This window comes from Asterias rubens, chromosome 21, assembly GCF_902459465.1.
Source record: "Asterias rubens chromosome 21, eAstRub1.3, whole genome shotgun sequence".
NCBI lineage: Eukaryota > Metazoa > Echinodermata > Asteroidea > Forcipulatida > Asteriidae > Asterias > Asterias rubens.
Genome location: NC_047082.1, coordinates 9,114,787 through 9,140,182, shown reverse-complemented (window position 1 = coordinate 9,140,182; position 25,396 = coordinate 9,114,787). Strand labels below are relative to the sequence as shown.

Below are 25,396 nucleotides of genomic sequence, written 5' to 3'. Positions count from 1 at the left end.
CCAAACAAAAAAAACTGATATTTTTTTTTTATAACCACATTATTTCAAACTTAAATGTTTCTCAAAATGTTTAACACTTTCGGAAGCTGCTGAAGGCTTTTAACAAAAAGTTGTTATACAATTGCCGTTCATTTTAAGAGTGATTTTCAAACGTGAACTTCCCCTTTAAAAAATGATTTATTTTGACTGGCGTCGTAGTGTTATTTGCACAACCAGAGGGTGGCCTTTTCTCATTATTATCGTCAGACTCTTGAGATGTGACAAGATTTAATGAATGGTTTAAAATGGTTCTGTTCCATCAGTAAGCTCTACTGATGCATTTTATTTTATTTAATCCACGATGACAGCTTCATAATAGAAAAGTTTGTAAAATTAATAGGAAAGCAGTGCAAATTTTTTTATAAAATTTCGGTCAAAATATTGAAAAAAATTACAAGGGGTAAGTCCAGCATTTGTATCACATTTCGACCAAATTATCAAAAACAAAATCACAAGGGTAAGTCCAGCATTTTCATCAATTTGTTTGCCAAATGTTGAAAAAAATTACAAGGGGTTAGTCCAAAAGTCTTAAGGAAATTACATCATAAAAGGGAATGAGCAGCAAGGCTTACCCCGGGGTTGTTAGCTAAATGACATGATGCATCAAAACCCACATCCTTCAAGATTTACCCATGTAGCTACATGAATAACGCATTGGCTGGGAGCCACTAGTCCCGGGTTCAATTCCCGCTGCTGTCTCTGTTTTCCTATTTTGCTTTGACGTAGTGAGTGAATTATATAAGTAGTATAAAAATCATCTCCAAACACCAGCGGGCACTGTGGCGACACGGTGTACTGGATAGTTCAATTGCGTGCAATCCAGAGCTGGGACACCGGTTCGAATCCTACCTGTACCAAGAGGGACATGACTTTTACTGCTTGCACCAGTAATGGATTGGGGTCCGTCATGTCTTTCCCCAAATTAGGTGTGGATGAAAATATTCCGTGTGGGAGAGTAAAGGAGGGACCGGGACTGGCAAGTCCCTTAAGGGTTCTAATGGGTGATCACCACGCTGGTTTCGGCCAGACTTTGAGTCCCCTGAAAGCCTGGTCGTCACTCTGACTAACTCTTTGCACAAATTTACTTTAACTTTATTTAACTTTAACAACTATAATAAATACCGAAGTATTTAGACCGGGTTTTAATGCAATCACAGGGGGTAAGTCGATTTTAATCAAACAATTTTGACCCCAAACAATAATAATTACAAGAGGGGTATATCGATGTTTTCATTTATATTTTTGTGTGAAATTTTAAAAGAATCACATTGGGATAAGTCCAGCATTTTTAAAAAGTTCAGGCCAAATACTGCAAAAAATCACAAGGGGTAAGTCCAGCATTTTATTCACATTTCGGCAAAATATTTAAAAAATCACAAGGGGTTAGTCCAGCATTTTCTTTTAAATTCGGCCAAATATAAAAAAAAAATCACAAGCAGTCCAGCGTTTTCATCACATTTCGGCCAAACATTGACAAAATCACACAGGGTAAGTCCAGCATTTTTATCACATTTCGGCAAAATATTGAAAAATCACAAGGGGTTAGTACAGCATTTTTATCAAATTTCGGCAAAAATATTGAAAAAATCACAAGGGGTTAGTCCAGCAATTTTATCATATTTCGGCAATATATTGAAAAATCACAAGGGGTTAGTCCAGCATCTTTATCAAGTTTCGGCAAAATATTGAGAAATCACAAGGGGTAAGTCCAGCATTTTTATCACATTTCGGCAAAATATTGAAAAAATCACGAGGGGTAAGTCCAGCATTTTTGTCAAATTTTTGCAAATTATTGAAAAAATCACAAGGGGTAGGTCCAGCATTTTCATCAAAATTCGGGAAAACATTGAAGAAATCACAAGGGGTAAGTCCAGCACTTTTATCACATTGCGGCAAAATATTGAAAAATCACAAGGGGTAAGTCCAGCATTTTTATCAAATTTCGGCAAAATATTGACAAATCACAAGGGGTTATTCCAGCATTTTTATCAAATTTCGGCAAAATATTGAAAAATCACAAGCATTTTTATCACATTTCCGCAAAATATTCAAAAAATCACAAGGGGTAAGTCCAGCATTTTCATTAAAATTCGGCAAAACATTGAAAAATCACAAGGGGTAAGTCAAGCATTTTTATCAAGTTTCGGCCAATATTGAAAAAATCACAAGGGGTAAGTCCAGCATTTTCATTAAAATTCGGCAAAACATTGAAAAATCACAAGGGGTAAGTCAAGCATTTTTATCACGTTTCGGCCAATATTGAAAAAATCACAAGGGGTTAGTCTAGAATTTTTGTCAAATTTCGGCAAAATATTGAAAAAAACACAAGGGGGTAAGTCCAGCATTTTTATTACATTTCGGCAAAATATTGAAAAATCAGAAGGGGTTAGTCCAGCATTTTTATCAAATTTCGGCAAATTATTGAAAAAATCACAAGGGGTAAGTCCAGCATTTGTATCACATTTCGGCAAAGTATTGAACAATCACAAGGGGTAAGTCCAGCATTTTTATCACATTTCGGCAAAATATTGAAAAAATCACAAGGGGTAAGTCCAGCATTTTTGTCAAATTTTGGCAAAATATTGAAAAAATTACAAGGGGTAAGTCCAGCATTTTTATCAAATTTCGGCAAAATATTGAAAAAATCACAAGGGGTAGGTCCAGCATTTTCATTAAAATGTTATGCAATATGTTATGCATGTCCAGCATTTTTATCAAATTTCGGCAAAATATTGAAAATCACAAGGGGTTAGTCCAGCATTTTTATCAAATTTCGGCAAAATATTGAAAAAATCACAAGGGGTTAGTCCAGGATTTTTATCACATGTCGGCAAAATATTGAAAAATCACAAGGGGTAAGTCCAGCATTTTTATCAAATTTCGGCAAAATATTGACAAATCACAAGGGGTTAGTCCAGCATTTTTATCAAATTTCGGCAAAATATTGAAAAATCACAAGCATTTTTATCAAATTTTTGCAAAAAATATTGAAAAAATCACAAGGGGTAAGTCCAGCATTTTTATCACATTTCCGCAAAATATTGAAAAAATCACAAGGGATAGGTCCAGCATTTTCATTAAAATTCGGCAAAACATTGAAGAAATCACAAGGGGTAAGTCCAGCATTTTTATCACATTTCGGCAAAATATTGAAAAATCACAAGGGGTTAGTCCAGCATTTTTATCAAATTTCGGCAAAATATTGAAAAAACACAAGAGGTAAATCCAGCATTTGTATCACATTTCGGCCAATATTGCACAAATCACAAGGGGTTAGTCCAGCATTTTTATCAAAATTCGGCAAAATATTGACAAATCACCAGGGGTTAGTCCAGCATTTTTATCACATTTCAGCCAATATTGAAAAAATCACAAGGGGTTAGTCCAGCATTTTTATCAAATTTCGGCAAAATATTGAAAAATCACAAGCATTTTTATCAAATTTTGGCAAAATATTGAAAAAATCACAAGGGGTAAGTCCAGCATTTTTATCAAATTTTGGCAAAATATTGAAAAAATCACAAGGGGTAAGTCCAGCATTTTTATCAAACTTCGGCCAATATTGCACAAATCACGAGGGGTTAGTCCAGCATTTTTATCCCATTTCGGCAAAATATTGAAAATCACAAGGGGTTAGTCCAGCATTTTTATCAAATTTCGGCCAAATATTGAAAAATCACAAGGGGTAAGTCCAGCATTTTCATTAAAATTCGGCAAAATATTGAAAAATCACAAGGGGTAAGTCCAGCATTTTTATCACATTTCGGCCAATATTGAAAAAATCACAAGGGGTAAGTCCAGCACTTTTATCACATTGCGGCAAAATATTGAAAAATCACAAGGGGTTAGTCCAGCATTTTTATCAAATTTCGGCAAAATATTGAAAAAATCACAAGGGGTAAGTCCAGCATTTTTATCACATTTCGGCAAAATATTGAAAAAATCACAAGGGGTAAGTCCAGCATTTGTATCACATTTCGGCAAAGTATTGAACAATCACAAGGGGTAAGTCCAGCATTTTTATCAAGATTCGGTCAAATATTGAAAAAATCACAGGGGGTAAGTCCAGCATTTTTATCAAGATTCGGTCAAATATTGAAAAAATCACAAGGGGTAAGTCCAGCATTTTTATCACATTTCAGCCAATATTGAAAAAATCACAAGGGGTAAGTCCAGCATTTTTATCAAATTTCGGCAAAATATTGAAAAAATCACCCCTTGTGATTTGATTCCTATATTTTGTCCGACATTTAATAAAAATTGAATTACCCCTTGTGATTTTTTTAATGCTTGCCAAAATGTGGTAAAAATGCTCGACTTACCCCTAGTGAATTTTTTAATATTGACCGAAATGTGGTAAAAATGCTGGACTTACCTTTTGTGATTTTGTCAATATTTGGCCGAAATTTGACAAAAATGCTGGACTTACCCCTTTTGATTTTATTTCAATATTTTGGTCGAAGTTTAATAAAATTGACTTACCCCTTGTGAATTTTTAATACAGGCCGAAATGTGGTAAAAATGCTGGACTTATCCCGATGTGATTATTTTAAATTTTCACACACATTTACTAAAACTGCTAAACTTAACCCCTTGTGATCATGTCCAACTTTTGCCAAAATAGAAATGAAAATATCGATATACCCCTCTAGTGATTATTAACTTTTGGGGGTCAAATTGTTTGATTAAAATGCTCGACTTACCCCCTGTGATTGTATTTAAAACCCCGTCTAAATACTTCCGTATTTATTATAAATGTTAAAGTTAAATAAAGTAAATTTGTGCAAAGAGTTAGTCAGAGTGACGACCAGGCTTTCAGGGGACTCAAAGTCTGATCGAAACCAGCGTGGTGATCACCCATTAGAACCCTTAAGGGACTTGCCAGTCCCGGTCCCTCCTTTACTCTCCCACACGGAATATTTTCATCCACACCTAATTTGGGGATAGACATGACGGACCCCAATCCATTACTGGTGCAAGCAGTAAAAGTCATGTCCCTCTTGGTACAGGTAGGATTCGAACCGGTGTCCCAGCTCTGGATTGCACGCAATTGAACTATCCAGTACACCGTGTCGCCACAGTGCCCGCTGGTGTTTGGAGATGATTTTTATACTACTTATATAATTCATTCACTACGTCAAAGCAAAATAGGAAAAAAGAGACAGCAGCGGGAATTGAACCCGGGTCTCGTGGCTCCCATCCAATATGTTATGCATGTAGCTACGTGGGTAAATCTTGAAGGATGTTGGTTTTGATGCATAATGTCATTTAGCTAACAACCCCGGGGTAAGCCTTGCTACCCATTCCTTTAAATTGTTCATGTAAGTTCAGCTAAATTTACAAGAGGTTAGCCTTGCTGCTCATTACTTTTGATGGTTCATATCATTTGGACTAAAATTACATAGGGTAAGCCTTGCTGTTCATTCCTTTTGATGATGTAATTTCTTTTACACTTTTGGACTAACCCCTTGTAATTTTTTTTCAAACAAATTGATGAAAATGCTGGACTAATCCCTTGTGACTGTTTTCATAATTTGGCCGAAATGTGATAAAAATGCTAGACTGACCACTTGTTAGTTTTCAATATTTGGCCGCAATTTGATATAAATGCTGGACTAACCCCCCTGTGATTTTTTTTCAGTATTTTGACAAAATGTGATAAAAATGCTGAACTTACACCTTGTGATTTTTTTCACTATTTGGCCGAAAAGCTGGACTAACCCCTTGTGATTTTTCAACATTTGCCGAACTATGTCAAAAATGCTGGACTTGCCTCTCGTGATATTTTCAATGTTTTGCCGAATTATGTTAAAAATGCTGGACTCACCCCTAATGATTTTTTTCAATAGTTTGCCGGAACTCGACAATAATGCTTGACTTACCTCTTGTGGATTTTCTTTCAAATTTTGGCAAAATATTGAAAATTCACACATCACAATAGTTCCTGCCCTGCCCCAGGAAAACAAAGTCTCACAATTTCTTAAGCGATTTTCAGACCCTTTACCCATGAAATAATCTATCTATAAGTCTATAACATTTACAACAAGCAATCAAATGGACGGGCTACGTCGAGCTCATTATGACGTTTCATTTGGTAGCAAGAGAGTTAATTAAAACCTCCACCACTCCAGATAATCGCGTATCGATTGTGTAGATCTGTTTGTAAACACAAAGTGGGCGGTGTGCTGTTAAAACAAACAACAGAGAGACCTATGGGTCCTCTATTTAGTAATTGACAACAGGGATTGTTTAAGAATAGTGCACAAACGTCAGCTTTAATTGTCAAAGCAGTGTCCAAAGTAGTGTTAAAGGGAAGGTATACGTTTGGTAGTTGTCAAAGACCAGTCTTCTCACTTGGTGTATCCCAACATAAGCATAAAATAACAAACCTGTGAAAACTTGAGCTAAGTTGGTCATCGAGGTTGCGAGAAAATGATGAGAGAATAAAACACCCTCGTTGGACGAATTTGTGTGCTTTCCGATAGGAACTAAAGACTTAATGCTAGAAGTGTTTTATTATTTTAGTGAGAAATTACCTCTTTCTCAAAATCTATGCTACTTCAGAGGGAGCCGTTTCTGACAATGGTTTATACTATCAATAGCTCTCTAGTTAATATTTGTTTTGAGTAATTACCAAACATGTACCTTCCCTTTTAACGCAAATAATGTACGTACATAAACACATATTAAACTTGTGTACATTTATACAACTAATGATTACCTAAAGTAAGATGAAACTGAAATTCTGATGCAAGACACTCCCTGATAAAAGCACCCTAATTTATTATAAGGTCAAACATTATTGTTAATTGTTTTGATTGTCTTTTACTTTATTAGTTCAATTCAGCGCCGTCTGTTTTATGATTTTCATGAGACATGATTTTTAATGATTGTATAGAAGAGGTTTTGTTTTTGCTTTTATACCAAAGTCTCAAAATTCGATTTTAGTTGTTTCGTTTGTTTATGTAATATTCATATCATTATTTATTATAGTGAGTAGGGTAGACAGCCTTAGCTTTCGATCCAAACCGGACCTTCTTCAGATGCAAGAATAATATTATTATTTATATATATATTTACAACAGACAGCTGGATAAATAAAGTTAACCCATTAAACAGACCACCGACCTTGGTGGTAAATAATATCTTTAAGAATTAAAGCATCTTTAGGGCGATACCATCAATATAAACGTCATTTCACGGCTAGCTGAGCAGGGGAATACTCTTCACAAAATCAGCAAAATTCTGTCTACGTATCTCATGACTTGGGTGGCAAAATTGTGCTTAACATTATTATAACACAACATTTTTTTTACGGTTATGCTTTTGCTCAACCCAAATAATTAGAACTTACAGAACACGGATCATGGAGGAATTTTCTTCCTCCATTGTCAAATCTTCCTTTCCCCCACTATAGCTATTACCCGGTATACAAACATGTAACACATGTAGAGTCCGTGGTGGGGGGCTTCATGACAATCAACAGGTCCCCAGGGTGGTGGGGGATTTGCCCGGGTTTGGATATCGAAATGTTGAAGATGCATTTGCGTCTGCTCTATTAGCATCGACGTGGTGTTCATCCTGGTGACTGTACTCACTAGCAAGGCTGGGACTAGCTGCTGTGACATGGATGTGCGGGGTTTTGGATGGCTTCTGATGGTTCCACTGACCGGACTCTGTGGCGAACGTCAATGTGGCTGTAGAAATCAAAAGAAGATGTCTTTGTCGTTACAGGGTTTCACATTGTGTCAGAGTTTGGCGAAGAGTTAATGGAGTGTCACACAGTGTCACAGAGTGTCGCTGACTACAGCACAGTGACATAGACTATGCTGTTGTTATAGACAGAGTGACAGAGCATCACTGTGCCTGTCACACTGTCACACCGTTAAGGAGTGTCGCAGAGCCCGCCTGTGGGCGACCGAGTGAGTAAGTGAGTGAGTGAGTAAGTGAATGAGTGAGTGAGTGAGTGAGTGTGCAGAGCGTCACAGACTGTAACACTTTGACACATTATTTCAAATTCTCAACGAGTTTTACAAACTGTGCTACTTTGTGCGCGTGAGGTCGGTGCATTCGTCAGTACTCGCCATGTCCCGAGGTAATGCTGATAAGCGATGACAATGTGACCAACCTCAGGACAGGGAACATGGGGGCGTTCCCATGTCATGACGTCACAGTCAATGAAATGAGATGAGTGGATGATGGAGTGATTGGTAATGGTAACCCGCTATGGGAAACAATGATCAGAATGTCATAGCCAGTGAACTGCATCAACCATGTGTAAATCTCTTCTTAAGGAATCAGTGTTGGTTCTGAATGGAAAGAGCCGCTGTTGTATCGACGTTTCGAACAGCATTCTCTTCTCGTCTTCAAGTGTTTCCTCAAGCCGAGCAGAATATACAGTTCGACTGTCAAGACCGCACCGGCTCTTGTCACAGCCAACACTCCACACAAAATAGATTTACAAATGGTTGTACCATGGAGGTAGAACACGCAACTTTACCATAGGTAGGGCCTATAGTTAGGCCTAGGCCTACTTCTTATTTTCCACACAGTCATGCGAAGTTGAAATTATGGCTGTTACATAATCTTATTGAGGTCACGGCCAATGGTATAAATATTAATATGAATGGTATGAATACATGAATTGAATGAATGGTTAATGAGGGTAGACCATGGATTACCTGATTCGACTTACTTCCTAGTTCGTTCCCATCAACCGCACTCGATACGCTTCTGACGTCACCCACACAAGCCTTGTTACCACGACCGCAGCAACGGCATAGCAGGAAACGCCACCTACGGCTGAGTTTGAACAGCTTCTGACGATACTGTCGCTTCATGAGGACGTAGACAAAGGGGTCGATCACGTGATTGAAGATGAGGAGGTAGATGACGATGACAAGAACCACATTTGACGTGGAGCTTGAAAATGCCTTCATCAATCGCTGGATCTATTTGAAGAAAGACCAAAGTTTGCTATCATACAACAGAATTACAAAATGTACAAATTAAAAGTGGAGTTAAAGACAGTGGACACTATTGGTAATTACTCAAAATAATTAGTGGCATAAAACCTTACTTGGTGACGAGTGATGGGGGAGAGGTTGATGGTATAAAACATTGTGATAAATGGCTCCCTCTGAAGTGCCATAGTTTTCCAGAAAGAAGTAATTTTCCACGAGTTTGATTTCGAGACCTCAAATTTAGAACTTGAGGTCTCGAAATCAACCATCTAAACGCACACAACTTTGTGTGACAAGGGTTATTTTTCTATCATTATTATCTCGCAAGTTCGATGACCGATTGACCTCAAATTTTCACAGGTTTGTTATTTTATGCATATGTTGAGATACACAAACTGTGCAGCCTAGTCTTTGACAATTACCAACAGTGTCCACTGCCTTTAAATACCATGTTATCATTTTTTAAAGTAAGTGTGACCATGTCAATCTTTGGCCTTTCTACCAGGCAAGATACTGCACTGGTCGTATGGGAAAAGTTTACGTCATAATTTGACCTTAAACGTACTAGCATATTTTAAAAGCAGTCTTCTTGTGATATGGTACTGTAGTTGCGTGCATTATGGTCACATTGAGTTCTTCAAAATGACATAAAACAATTGTCAACGTCTCATTTCTGTCCATGTTATTGGTTTGGCTAATCCCATCATCCTTGCACATTACCTCGGAGTTTGTAAAAAATATAGTTGAAAAAACAAAACCGGAAAAACCACGGGGCAACAACAACACACATTTTATTAACTCGCGCATGGCGAATTTTCTTCCTCTGTGCTTATTAACAAAGAGTTAATCCATTTTACCGTAAGGAGTCATATTTGATTGCCGTAAATGTACGTCAACGGCTTGACAGAAGACTAATGCAAAGCTCATTGTGACCTATGTTCTTTCAATATCGTAGTCTCAGTCAAGCCCTGCAGCCGTCTACGACGTGTAACAGCGGCGAGGCAATCTTATTTCCGGGGTTTAATTTAAAATTGGAGCCGTCCCAACGTCAGTATCGAGCTGTCAGTCAAAGAAAAGCTCCTGGGCAAACAATCAGAAGCATGTAATTTGTGGTCCAAATGGCCAGCTGTATTTGTGGATAATGTTATAATACAAAGGGTGTTCAGATTTATACTCTCCGTATTACATTATTAATAATGTTTTTGTAACTTAATAAAAGTACTTCCTCAATTATTCCACAAAACATTTTCAACGATCTCTTAAGACGATATTTAATATGCCCGCAACGGCATGTTGTTGTTTTGACGATTTTCCTGTCAAACTATCGGCAAATTCCCACCAGGGGACAATAAACACCAAGCTGTCAGCAGCCAATCCTCATGCATTGGTTTAACGTCTATGTTTATGAATACTGCACAAATGAAGAAAATATATTATATTAAAGGCAGTGGATACTATTGGTAATTACTCAAAACTAGTTTTCGAGAAAGAAGTAATTTTCAACGAATTTGATTTAGAGGCTTCAGAATTAAATTTGAGGTCAGCTCTCGAAATCAAGCATCTGGAATCACACAAATTCGTGTGACAAGGTTGTTCTTCTTGCATTATTATTTCGCACCTTTGGCGACCAATTGAGTTCAAATTTTCACAGGTTTGTTATTTTATGCATCATATGTTGAGATACACCAAATGAGCAGACTGGTCTTTGACAATTACCAATGGTGTCCAGTGTCTTAAAGTAACATGATGACAATATTTAGTGTAGACTTGTAAAATCAGCGTTTAGCTTGGTAGGATTCGAACCCACAACCTTGTTATTGCAAGTCCTGCAGTCTAACCACTGTAACCACGTCGGAGTTTCCTCCGGTTACCGAAGCGTTCATTTGTAGCTTCGTGCATAAAACATTTAAAGAAATTCTCATTTATTTCTTTAACGTCACCTGGAAGTGGTATTTTTTTAAAATAAAGCTTTTGTCACTAATATATGTGTTTTGATGAGTGGAATGTGAATAAACAGTTAACTAAGGTTTTAAAAAATCAGTTTTTATGTCATTTACAAATTTAAGAGTAGACCCCGTCCCGAGAGGGCGCTGTTCGTGACGTCAATAGAAGTAGACTTTGCCTGTAATGCGTAGAGTAAACACAATTGTAAAGTACATGTACGGACCAAGTCGTGAGTTTATACGTTTCAAAAAAAGATTTTGTTTTGTTTTTTTCCGGCAATGCCGACCAGGTGTATTGCTGCTGAATGCAGAAAAACACTTTTTGAAACGTACCAACTCACGACTTGGACGTACATGTACTTTGCACGTGTGTTTACTATACGCATTGCAGGCAAAGTTTGCCTCGATTGACGTCACAAAAGGGGTAGGCGGAGTCAGCCCCCCAAACAACTTTATATATATTTTAAACATATAAATCGTGACATACAATTACTAAAAACATTGTTTTATTGTTCGTATACTCTTATGTTTGAAAGAAAAAAATTATATTTCCAGGTGACTTTAATAAAACAGTACACCGGGATGAAAGCTAATCGAATGACATGACATTATTGTCCAGCGATGATGAACTAAAAGCTAATATTTGTTTATTGTTGGCCTTAGAAACAAAAACAAACAAGACCTCAAAACAGCAAAAGCTGTAGACCCCACTGACGTCAACCATTTGACAACTAATTAAATACACTGCCCCTTGTTTTTGTTTCATCAACTGATAGGTCCCTACCGTTGTTGATGAAACGTTTTATATAGTAGGTTGAATGATGGTTCGTTCAATCACGCAAACCACTTTGTCTCGGGTAAGAAAAACACACCAAGTTTAGAGTCCAAAACTTTGATGGGTTCAATTAATCTTCAATCAATCAATCAATCAATCAACATTTATTTCCATACAAACACAATATACAAATACAAACAATAGGATGTTACAAGACTGAAAACTGTATGGAGGCATGGCCCATTAAAGCAAAGCTTGTAAGCTGGGATGCCTTTAAAAAAAAAAAAAAAAAAAAAAAAGGAAGGTAATAAGATCATTTAAATTATAAAACAAAGCGTATAGTAACAACAATAACATCAAAACGAGACGGATAAACGAAACGCAAAAAACAAAACACCCAACCAGACAAACAAACACCTCAAACTAACACCTCAAACTAACACCTCAAACAAACAAACAAACAAACAATACAAATACCACAAGACGGCCACGACGATAGAACTAAACCAAAATAATGACGGAATCACAACTATGTTACATAATGGGAGACAATTTGTTTTTTGAAGGAGGCTTTGAATCGACCAACAGAGGACTGCGAGCGAATTCGCCTATCAATTGAATTCCAGAGGCGGGGCCCATGATAGCGAAGAGTGTTCATTGTGTAAGAAGTACGTGCAAAAGGGATATAGAGATTGTTACAGGAGCGTGTGTTATAAAGGTGCGTGTTGCTGACAGAAGGAAAGTAATTGGAGAAAGTGTGGGGCAGAAGATTTTTTGTGTATTTGAACATGAAAATAGCTGTTTGAAGTTTGTTGATATCCGTGAGTGTGAGTGTGTTCAATCTTAACTCAGATATCAAAATGTAGGCCATTGCAATTAATATATAGCGATCAGGCCCGTATGCTTCGGTTTTGGAAGGGCACATTGTTTATTTCTACTGGAGCATTGCAAGGGGACATAGGCATTTACGAGGGGTGTGGACAAATCACCTTCGTTGCCTCCGTGGAGTATCAGACCTATGCTATTATATTATCACCGTACGGAACATTGTTTACGTCATTACCAGCCACGTCTGTGAGACTGCGCCGTTTAAAGGCAGTGGACACTATTGGTACTCAAAATAATTATTAGCATAAACCCTTCCTGATAGTATTGCATATAATTCCATATTTTTGCAAGTCTACACGTAATGTTCTTGTGGTTGTAATAAACGGTCAGAAACTAAAAGTTACTGCGTGGACAACCGTCCCAGTTTGCTGTTGCTCCATTAAAGCCGTAAATTTGGAAACCGTCTGAACTTCTCGATAAAGGTTCGATTTTGAAAAGGACAGAATCAGAAAGGAACACAAATTAATGCTCATGGAAAAAAAAACCGGCTCACACTTCCTGCGAATGCGATACGCATTTTTGACATCACAAATTAGCAACGAATAATTCGGAATGTCGAATAATGCGATACGCATTTTGACATCACAAAATATTTCGCAACGAATAATTCGCAGCGTCGAATTATTCACTTATTCATGAACTGGGCTTAGACCGAAGTTGTTTGTGCTTAGCCAACAGCCAGAGTGCCTTCAAGCTTTACTTGATTCTAGTAAATCATAAAAACGAAAGATCGCAGCACGGTTATACAAAAAAAAGGCCCCTCCCTCATCCCCCGGAAACCTTCTACATGCAAAACTGCCATTCACAGCTTGTGTACTCTCATTGAGTTTAATAGGACCCACCCGTCGCGCAAGATTAACTGTAATTTCTATCAATGTGGTTTTCCACTTTATTTCTGTAACATAATCTTACTTGGATTACGTGATTTAATCGGATTGTTACCCAGGTGCCAAGAAAAGTCAGCCTCGAACTTAATATTTATATGTTCGAGGCTGACCTTTAGTTTGTGTCCGGTGGATTCGTCTCGAGGGACGGAGTTACCATTTTCTGAGCTATATTTGAGCTATTTCAGTAAGAGTGTTGACGCAAAGGGTAACGTGATAGAGGTGCACTCGACCTACTTTTTAAACCGAGTAAATGTCTTGTATTCACATTTTTTGTTTTGTTCCATAAGATGATTTTACGATTAATTTGGATATTGCCTATAATCAAGGACAGCTTTGGAATTTGTCAAAAGCACCGTGAAAAAATGGCCCCATGTTCCCCTGTCGCATGCAATTATGTCATCTATGCAATCCGGAGGACATTATTGCATATATGCAATAAGAGGGCTAGTTCAGTGCATGCACGCTCGCTTACGCGCGCACATACAATGTCCAGTCATGTTCATTGCCCACCGGACGGTTTTTGCATAGCCCCGGACACGATTGCATGTGCAAAAGTGTCCGGAGCGGAGGCATCAATTGCATCTGACATCCCCCTCCCTCCAAACACTCGAAATGAAAAACACAAGTAAGCATACGTCAAAGGCTAAGGTGATTTATTGTGGAACTATCCAACACTGGCTCCCAACAGCGCACGTAGACCGACTGACTTTATGTATTTTCCGTCCACTGTAGGCCCTATACTATTAATATTTCGCAATTAAATGAGCAATTCGCGTTCTGCGTTGACTTTTATTAAGACAATAATAATTGCAAGGCCTCTGTTATTTTCAACATATTGTTTCCCGCCGTACTTTTTGTGCAGACTATCACTCCATATAAAACAACACACAAAGGGAACTAACTGTAAAGGTCATTGGTAATATACAAACACGATGGGGAGGATAGCCGAAATCTTAGAATTCATTAAAAACAAATAAACATGGTGCTGCTCCCGCTGTTAAAATTAGAAGGGAGGATATTGCATGAGGGACAATCCTTTTTTTTTCTTTTTTTTTTTTCTTTTTTTTTTTTTCTTTTTTTTCTTCAATTTTTCAAGTGGTGTCTATTTTTCAAAACAAACCTTTTTTTAATAAAATCAGACGAGCGGGGCTGGATAGAGCTTTCATAGAGCTGCTTAGCAAAAAAAAGAGCTGGACATCAGTCACAATTTTGTACACGTGCGACATGGTGTTTTGGTTGGTATACTTATTCTTGTAAACATTTATATTGTTTTGTGCTTCGCTACTTTTTGAATGGAAGCAATAGCATTAGAGCTCCTTTCCCAAAACTGAGAGTACAATTATCCTTCTGAGCTATAGCTGTGTGAGCAAAAAATGCTTAACAAACGCTTGACGCAAGTGTGGAATTCTCCGCTTCCGTAAGCGCTGATTCTCTGCTTACGGTAAGCAGAGCCATGAAATTGTGCCCTTGGTGACTGGTCTGCTGCTTAAGAGCATTTCAAAGTCTTCCATTCTTCCAAGCGGTATCTGGATCTACCCCGTATGCCATTGGCCCAATATCATAGAGCTGCTAAGCAATAACATTTGCTTAGCATGAAACTTCTTCCTTGATAAAAACAGGATTACCATCCAAATTTCCACATGACTTTCCGGATAAAGAAAACAGCAGCTGAATACTAGCGACAAATGGAAAATTTGTTTGGTAGTCCTGTTTTTATCAAGGAAGAAATTTCATGCTAAGCAATTATTGTTTGCTTAGCAGCTATATGACATTGGGACCAGATCACACAGAAAAAAGAAAAAAACAAACAAACAGCAGCAAATAGTAACATTCTAATTGAGCAAAATCAGATGTTTGGAAATACAACCAGGGTATTTAAAAGGGCAATTTCTTTGAGCGGTGTTTTCAAACCGATCGTATTTGCCGCGTATTCGTCCTCACTCCTCGACCAACATTTACCGCGGCTCACAAAAGGACAGTCCTGACATTGTCCACTTTTGTTAATTATATTAACGTGATTCAAGACTCATCTCGCTTTTAAGGAGTTAAGCCTTGTAAAAAGGCTACTTCAGTCTTGATAGAATTGTTGCTTAAAATAGATCCAAGGAACACCTTCATTTTTTCTTGATTGACGTAAATTGAAAGAGATACGATTATTTTGGAGGTCGTGTAATGCGTGCGTTGTGAAGGAGGTGTAACACAGAAAAGGGGGCTTACCATGACCTAAAAGTGACCCCCCCCCCCTCCTTCTTTATGGGCCAACTTGCAGGCCCGATTCCTTGCCCCATGGTCTTTGACGTTATGCCCTTGAAATGCTTCAGTGGACTTTAAAACAAGTCCTGAGTCCTGCTTTGATTTTCATCGGTCCAATCTTTCTAAAAACCCACTTCTTGCTTGAAGGGTTACATCAACAATTGTTGACCGGGTTTCGTGTTCTCATTTGTTTTTCCTCTCACAATATCTCCTTTAATTGAATGAAAGAAAACACGAGGACATTTTGAAGGAGTTTGTCAACATCTGGGATGGGCAAGTCTGCTCTCTTCCGTTGTAAAAGTGTTGATTTTATTTTAAACTAAAAGCCGTGTGCGTGGTTTTTATATATATTTTTTTTCTTTTTTAGAAAGCTATTTTGAACCAAATATCCCAATCTCTCGGGAGCTTACATCAATAGTCAACAATCCAAGCACCGATACAAAAAGACGAAGAAAGGGATTTAAATCTAAGAAGAAGAAAATATTTGTACTGACCGCCAACTCGGCGCCGATCTTACGGAAGTTTTAATCCTGTTAAACCTTTAATGGACCAGTATATGGCGTGTTTACAACCATCCCTGGAGGTCGTGTGATTGATTTAAAGAAATATCAACGAGATTAATGCTTTGGATTTTTAAGCGAAATGATGAATGATCAGGAACACATAACAAAATGAATACAAAAAATGCTCATGAAAAATGTTAGTAATGGTTTGCGGTAACACCATGTGTGTATCTACTTGCCAGGTAGAGTTTGCTATTTTTAGAGACCTATCTTGCTATAATTATATTCTATTAGTTTTTCGGATTTTCGGACTGTCCTGCCTTTAAACTCTTGGCGGAATGTGAAAACCGGCTGGGTTTACTACTAACTTTAGCTTATAGGATCGTTATTTACTGGCACTCATGCAGAGCGAGTTCTTAATTGGTCTCAACGTTTCGACTAGCCTGCTCTAGTCATCGTCAGGAGACTGAAGAGATATGGCCGTCATTTTGGTGCATTGAGCCGTAATATTGAGGTTTGACAGAGTTGGCTTCAGAAAAGGCCTTGTGGGACGTGGGCGAAAGTTCAAATAAATCTGAATTTACAAAACATCTTCATCCCTTCTTCTTAAACCTTCAAAACACAAATCTTCAAAAAATGCTACCCTTGGGAACAATTGCTTAGAGTTTTGCTGCTGAATGGAATCTTTTGAGTAATTCGATAAAAATGGAAATGTGATAATGGATTGAGTCGTAGCGTTTTGATCTAGCCGAAAATGCGCTTCGTACGAAAGTTATTTGTTTGTGTAGTATGATTTATGGATTTAAATAAGATTGATTTGAAGAAAACATGTATGCGATCTGACCATCTCGTTATAGAGACATCCTTTTTCCATAACATGTGATGCCAGGTGTCCAAACAGATGCGGAAATATTCCGTAATTGAAGTTCGGAATAAAGAAAGTTTCGGCGAAAAAAATACACGTTTTGAACAATATGGTTACATGTTGCAGAAATGCGTGAATTTGAATGCGTGATAATGAACTTGAGTGAATCTTCTATGAAAATTGGCCGGGAAAACCTATATTAATAAACAAAGAGATTGAAAACAAAACTTACATAAAACGGTAACCATGAGAGGCTGAACACCAACGAGAAAACAAGAATCATCGCTCCGAATCTCATCTCAGTCTTGCCCGAGTTTGTCGGTCTATGTGTCGAAGATTTCACACGGTGTCGAACAACGGGCCGCGAATTATCTCTACCATCGTTTAAGTCAATTGTACTCACATTGTCTACTTTGGCTAACTCATGCTGCATGTTCGACACCTCAGCATGAGCAAGGTGGGGTGAGAACTGGACGGGGTCATTTCTTGAGGCACTTCTAAAGGCGTCGACGGACATGTTTAAAGCTACATCCCCATCCTCGCAGTTTGAGTTGACGGGTTTTGTCCGGTCATAGTCTATGACAACAACAAGACGTTTCTTCAACTTCAACAAGTGAAACAACACAACGGCATTTGAGGCGTAGATGATAACAATAACTCCAAGTCCGAGAATGAAGAAAAGCACGTTGAAGTGAAAGTCGTAGACCGTAGCTTTGGCCCGTAGATCCCCAGGTGCCAAGCAGTAAAACTCACCGTGGATGTACACTTTATACGCCCCGAATCCCATAACGGGAAGGCAACTTATAAGCGTCGCTATGAGAACGGAGATCGCAAGCGCGATGTAAGTTTTTCTCCGTGTTGCGTGAGTGTGGTAGAAAAACGGGGTGCCCAGCGCCAGGCATCTATCGCAGCTCATCAGCATGTTGATAAGACCAGATACCCACGAAAAAATTAAGTTACTAGCCAAGTCCAAGTCGCACTGAATCAATGTTTTGTTGTAAACAGGCAAGAACATCCCACGAAGGAGGAAAAACACAGTTGCGCTTAAATCCGTAGCAAGCAGAGCTCTGGTTAAAATAGCCGGGATGGTAGGTCGGTGTTCGTTGTTTTCTTTAGCGCACGAGTAAGTTATAAAAACAGCCAATATGTTGGCAATCAAACCGATGAATAATGAAACAATGATGCACGGAACAATAGCGTTACTTAGCTTTGGAGAAAGCTCGAACTCGGTGGGAATATAGACCGTTGTGTAACGGCGTGTGGTTTGGTATAGAATGGAGTTACCGGCCGTGGGTAGTATCCCGACGGGGTTACCCGTCTCGTTCTGCATGGTTAGAACTTGTGATGACTGTTGAACAACTTGTTCTCCTTTAGCTTAGAAATCCATTTGAATATCCAAAGGCATAAAATGGTAAAATGTCTCTTAGATCTCAAAAATGCAAAATGAATGTACGTCCATCCTTCTGTGCGTTACCTGACTCTATCCCAGCAGTGTTATGATGCATAATATACCATTCGAAGTCTTATAGATGTGTGAAAAGGAAATAGATGGTTACACACATACACATCTTTCTCATGAAGACGCTCAGAGCATACCAATCGAAACGTCGAGTTGTTTAACCAGTGGTTCTCTATACAGCTCGTAGGACATGGTGTTTCCGCAAACCTCAGTTGGTTACACACATTGCAAAAACTCATTTGTTAAATATGTTTTTTAGGGGCAGTCCCTGATGACACTATAGGTCCTACCTACAACCGAGTGTGCACTTGACTCTCCACGGTCCAGTTTCCCGCGTGTTTCTGTTGACAAAGTTACACATCCATCGTGGTTTGATGCTGAAGAATCTCAAATTCAGTGTCTAGTAAATGTCAGTGTTGCCACATATAAATACCGAAAAAATACATTTCACACACCAGAAGTTCTGCATGCAGTTTTACAAACGTGGCCGGACAGCTTTAACGTGACACGGTTAACTTTTCCTTGCTGGTCCAAAGCTCCCTTTCTCTAGGAAGAGCGTGTTCTGTCAGGCCGTCACTTGCAGTTACTCTTTTCGAAATGGTATCTCACAATCTTACGAGCGATCACACTGCTGTAGTCTATACTACCGTCCAGATTGCCCAAATGCACTCGCCCAATGCACTCAGCTAAAATGCTTGCTTGTTGTTGTTCAGATCGGCAAATCACAAATGACTACATTGTGGCCAGCTCAATGCAGTGAAAGTCTCATTAATATTGTCAAGTAACACTGACAGTGACAACTGAACACATCTCACTGAACAGAGTCTGCTGAAAATCTACGTAGAGGAATAAATTACTACGAGAGCTTTAAGGTGGTTAGAGCATAAAAGCATGGAGTGAAGAAGTCTGTGACCCCTTCGGTCGCATATTTCAGCAAAGACCACCACGGACCACGACCCAAACTGTTTTAACCCACAATGATTGCAAACAAATAATTGGTGGCCTGTCAACGGTTAAATGGGGACGCAACACTCATAACGGGATAAAAGTGTAACAGAAGCACTCAAGTGGAAATAGAAAAAAGAAAAGAAAAACAGAAGAAACAAAAATAAAGAGAGAGAGAGAGAGGGGTAGGGGGGGGGGGGCGAAGAACTCAGAAAAGGAAAAGATGAGTAGTCAAGGAGACAAAGGTGACATTGTTCGGACACAATGGGTGCGTTCGATTAGCATTCCTTGGTCGACCCTGCGGTGCTCACTCCGGTGAGCCCCTGACAAGGGCTAATCGAACGATCACACTCACCCTCTCGTGGTGACGCCATGCACATGGGGCCAGCCCACTCGACAAGCAGGCACTTGGGGCTGACCCGGGTGAGCCCCTGGAATGACGTCAAATCTATTGGAACGTACCGGGGCAGACCAGGTCGACCCAGGGAAGCTAATCGAACGCACCCAATATAACTTGGGAAGAGGGATAAAGATCCTTTCCCGTCCATCTTCACCTTTCACCTAGATTCATTATGCAGACGATCGCAAATGCAGCTGCCACACGTCACCTCGGACCAATCAATACACAGATATAGAAAGCTTTCGTCACTGCCATTTTTCTAAAGACATCATTGTATCCAATGAAATCACTGGTTCTGAAAAGCAAGTATCTGTCTTTATTCTTGCGGATAAAGACAGGGGCCCAGTCTAGCTTTCAAGACGGTCGGTTTTACAAACTAACGAAGATTGTCAACAGAATACATAAAGGCAAAGTATTTATATGTTTAACTGTTCAACTTTTATGAATGCAGATTTACACGGTAAAAATAACATTCAAACAAATTTATCTGAAAAGGTGGTCGCGTCTTTTTTAGAAAACGTCGAAAATCAAGAGCGAATAATAACTTATGTCCAATATTATTTTGTACATGCAGGGAGAATAATCCCTATAATTAGAATCACAATCTGATAACAAAAACTTATATCCTTCCTTTCGCATAACCACGTACTTCGCAGTGAAAGGTTTCAATTTTTGTAATTTTTTATTTTATTTTAATATCGACCGAAACCTGATGTAGGCCTTTTTGGCATGTAAAGAGTGATAACCAAATGTGTTTACTTATACTGAACATGACAACATAAATATCAATCCAATTACAAAAACAAGATCTAAAGATACAGTTCCGTATCGTGGAAACAAAAGAACACATAATTTGAAAACAGTAATTTTCCTGAGATGTAAACGTCACGGACCGGTTTTTATTAAAGATCCGTTTTCAAGGAGCTAAAATAAAAGCCTGCGTGTTTTTGTAGGTCAACGTGATGGGGGAAATATTTGGCTTTTGATCGGTAGCACAAAAGCTGTTGGAACTTGCTTTGTTTTGGTTTAGCATCGTGGTGAAGCAGAAGTTGAGTTCGTAAGGAAACACTATTTATTATTTACACTAATGCGTGACTGCTTGATGCTCGGACCAAAATGGTGCAACGTGCACGTCTGTGCGGCACCATAATGTAGCCCGAGGCCTAAATGTAGCCTGACCTAAATGTAGCCCCAACCAAACATGTACCCAAATGTAGCCCGGACCTAAATGTAGCCCAAAACATGTACCTAGATGTAGCCTGGACCTATTGGGGCTACATTGAGGTCCGGGCTACATTTAGGTACATGTTTGGGGCTACATTTAAGTCCGGGATACATTTAGGTACATGTTTGGGGCTACATTTAGGTCCGGGCTACATTTAGGTACATGTTTGGGGCTACATTTAGGTCAGGCTACATTTAGGGCTTGGGCTACATTATGGTGCCGCACACACGTTAGTTGACTATTATTATTAATGTGTCTCCGCACGAGCGAGGGCGCTTTCATCAGCAGTTTAGTATGTCCCATTTCAGTTACAGTTTCACCTTATTTTGATTGTGTAGCTTTCTTGCATCAGTGTCAAAATGCATAAACATAACAGTAAACAAAAAATAAAAAAGACGAAAACATGTTTACGGCGAATTTACACACAACCAATTCGCCAGGGAAAAACCTATATACATTTTTTTTAATAGGTCCCCAGGGTGATCGCAAATAATTGCGTCACTGCTGTATTTTCTCAGCTTTAGCACAATAGTCTCTCTAGAGTACTGATGTATTTCGGGAGCGGTAGTTGTTGTGGACGATGATTGAGAAAAAAATAAAAAAATTAGGATAAAAGCGACGGTTCAAAACGTACATCGTTAACTTGTATTGAAGAATGTGTTGCTCGTTCGAAAACAAAGAAGAAAGAAATGGCTCTGCGGAAAAGCGAACATAAATTTCACCAATCACACTAAATTGAGCGATAAAGAACAGCAGTATCAAGGCAACGGCCCGTTCCACTGAATGAGCACAGAGAACTAATCAGACACTGTGAGTACGTTACTGTAGTCACAGTCATGGTAATCTGAATCTAAATCTGAATTATAGTTGCCAAAGCATCTTAATGGAAAGCAGTCCCTTGACGATGTCCTAGAGCAAGCTAGTCGAAATGTTGAGACCAAATTGAGAACTCACTCCGCTGTAGGGCAGTTAATAACAATCATAAAGGCTAACAGTCTCCTGACGATGACCAGAGCAAACTAGTCGAAACGTTGAGACCAAATTGAGAACTCACTCCGCTGTAGAGCAGTTAATAACGATTACATTGTATATAAGCTTACAGTCTCTTGACGGTGACTAGAGCAAGCTAGTCGAAACGTAGAGACCAAATTCAGAACTCACTCCGCACTGTAGTGCAGTAACGATCCTATACGCTAACAGTCTCCTGACGATAAGAGCAAGCTAGTCGAAACGTTGAGACAAAACAAGTAATAAGAACTCACTCATCCGCTGTATAGTGCAGGTAATGACGATCTCTAAGCAGTAGTCCCAGTCGATTTTCTATACCTTCCGCCCAGTACTTAAAAAGCAGGACAGTTTTCAGAACTGAGAAGATATCAAGACAGTTCTCTAAAGAACCTGACAAGATACACAAACATGGTGTTCTATTGATATAATTACGTCACCATGGAATTGCAATGCCTCAAAACCCATTAAATTTTAGTAAAAAAAAGAAGACAATGAAGAAATTTAAGTTCTAGACGTGGGAGTTAAACCCTATGATAGGGAAAACCAACACAGTCAGGTAGTAGGGTCTGAAAAACCCAATCCACATGCAATTGGCTCCGGTCCGGGTTCGCACCGGGGTCCACAGAGAGAAAAAAGACACGAAGAGAAACCACAGAGCCAACATGAACGCCCATACATTGCATAGCCTTCACTGTAAAAATAATAATATTAGTCAAAACAACACTAATTAGTCACATGAGACATGATTTCGATGTAAGTCAAAATTATGTCTCACATGACTTATTAGTGTTGTTTTGACTAATATATATTTTTAGAGCGTTCCACCTCTTGGGACCCGGTTCGAATCCCACCGGGGACACTATGTGGATTGGGTTTTCCAGTCCTACCTGCCGGCTTGAGTTTTCCCGGGAATAATTTTCTAGGGTTTTCCTGCAGCACATAAAACTGAAATTTCTTCATTGCCTTCTCTCTACTCGTTTGGCTCTAATTAGAGCGTTGAGGACGTAATATCCAGATTCATACGTCACCATTACTGTTATAAATCGTCATCGTCGCACAGTTCACTCGGAAATCAAATATAAAAACTGCAACTCGACTGGACATTCATTACTGCTATTTTGTGCCATTTTGTACGTCCTCTTGTCACTGTGTACACAGTTAAAGAGGGTAATGATAGAATAATAATTGCGAGTTATTTGCAGACTGGAGTATTTGAGTTGACGGTACACAGAGAGTGAAGGACTTGGCGCCAAAAGTCATCGTCTGATAATCGATGTCTGATTACAAACGTTAATATCCGGAAATTATCATTATAATGTGTAGAAATATTGGATGCAAAACCAAACCCCTGCATTGACAGTTTACCGCCGATTGATGAAGATAACAATATTTTTTGTTTAAAAAATTAATATAAATAATGATAGTAAAAAAATAAATAAAAAAAACTACAAATAAATAATTAAATATAAAAAGATAAACAAGTAAATAAATAAAAGAGAAGATCCAGATATTGATGTTTTAACTGATAGGCAGTGCTTCTGAATTTTTTCTTTAATTTTTCTAAAGGTCATTTTTTACAAAATCGCATTGACGCCGGATAGGCCCTTCATTTAAAAAACATAATTATGTTACATTATGTCTTTCAATACCAATATTCCTAGCCTCTATTTCATCGGTTTCCTCGGGCCTATTTTCAAAACATAAACACGAAAACAGTTTTGATAACCTGCAAAAAAAATGAGGCGGAAATTTTACCTTTTCAACGTCCAGTAATGGGTAGAAAACTTTATAATGAGTAAAAACTTTAGGATTAAAATCAATATTTCTTTCCAATAACTAATTGATCCTTTTGATTAAATTACTTTCTGTAACTGCGTTGCGCATTATAACTATAAATATTCTATTTAAGCACAAATTTCATTAAATTGGCAAACGGTTTTTATTGCAATTCAGATAAAAACTTGGCGTCAATAATGAAATAAAGTCAGCCATTTTTTTTTATCACCATCACAAGGGTTCCAGATCTTAATTGGCACCAGTGATTAATCTTTTCACCGGAGGTACTTATCGGAAGCCCTCTCTATCGTTGCAATCATAATTGTATCTTTTATTATCGACTATTTAAAAATGTTTCTTACCCACTGTCATAAACCTCCATTCAACCTACCCCCACGATTAAACTTGGTACTGCCTAAAGGCACTGGACACTATTGGTTATTCAAAACAATTGTTAACATTCAAACTTACTTGGTATAACGAGTAATGGAGAGCTGTTGATAGTATAAAACATTACGAGAAACGGCTCCCTCTAACTAGTTACGTAGTTTTTGAGAAAGAGGTAATTTCTCACTCAAATAATTAAACAACTTTGGGTCTCAAGCCCTTTATTGTGCATCTGAAAGCACACGAAGTAATACAACAAGGGTGTTTTTTCTTTCATCATTATCTTGCAACTTCGATGACCAATTGCGTCCAAATTTTCACAGGCTTGTTACCGATGCAATTTTGGGATACACTAACGTTAGGATACACCAGCTGGTCTTTGACAATTACCGAAGGTGCTTAATGTTTTTTATTTTATTTTTTTTTTTTTTTACACCCGACAACAATTATTCAGATGGGCCCCTGCTTTTATCCGCAAGTTGTTCACGAGCATCCAAAGGTGACGTCAGATGTTCAGGCTAGGGCGATAATATAGGCTTACACTTGCAATCCCCCTTGACAGCACTCACTTATTAAACAAAAAATGAGACATCAATTACCGTCAGCAGAAGCAACAAGGCGGCATGCTGGGTGACAATTCGTCATATTTTGCTCCCAACGTCCTCATCTATCTCCAAGGATTTTTGTTCACCGAGCTTCAAAGACCAACAAAATAAATCGATACGTGCCGCGTTTGTCATAAAAGGCGTGCGGTTTTTATTTTGCAAAGCCAATCAACATCAACTGGTCCTGCTGGTAACTTAATTAATAACTGACACCGAAAGGTAAGTCAATCTTCTTTTAGAAATGCTACAGTTAGTAAAAAATGCCTTAAAGAGGATGCGTCGTCAAGATTATAACTGGCATATCGTTGTTCATTGTAAAATTTGACTCTCACCTGCACGCACGCACGCACGCGTCCTCCCCCGTCTAAGAAAATTATTTGCTAAACCGTGGAAGTTGAGAAACCGGCTAGTAAACTTATTTCTTATAATACTCTTTTTAAACAAGTTGAGCGCCTGCTGTACACCTTTAAGAATA

At 38.5% G+C, this 25,396-nt stretch overlaps 1 protein-coding gene across 1 annotated transcript; it reads right to left on the bottom strand.

Moving 5' to 3' along the window:
* Nucleotides 1–7,518: 7,518 nt before the first annotated feature.
* Nucleotides 7,519–18,596, bottom strand: LOC117304811. Its single transcript, XM_033789424.1, has 3 exons — nucleotides 17,349–18,596; nucleotides 8,735–8,990; nucleotides 7,519–7,736 (listed from the first exon to the last, which is right to left on the bottom strand). Exons 1-3 carry the CDS (start codon nucleotides 18,444–18,446, stop codon nucleotides 7,519–7,521), a joined length of 1,572 nt encoding a protein of 523 aa, XP_033645315.1. The 5' UTR covers nucleotides 18,447–18,596.
* Nucleotides 18,597–25,396: the final 6,800 nt, after the last annotated feature.

What these genes read in the sequence shown, in the direction of transcription:
- LOC117304811 (XM_033789424.1), bottom strand. Translation starts at nt 18,446, where the DNA reads ATGCAGAACGAGACGGGTAACCCCGTCGGGATACTACCCACGGCCGGT. An exon ending in TCTCATGGTTACCGTTTTAT is followed by an intron (nt 8,991 to 17,348) that starts GTAAGTTTTGTT and finishes TTCTTCAAATAG; the next exon opens with ATCCAGCGATTGATGAAGGC. An exon ending in TGATGGGAACGAACTAGGAA is followed by an intron (nt 7,737 to 8,734) that starts GTAAGTCGAATC and finishes TGATTTCTACAG; the next exon opens with CCACATTGACGTTCGCCACA.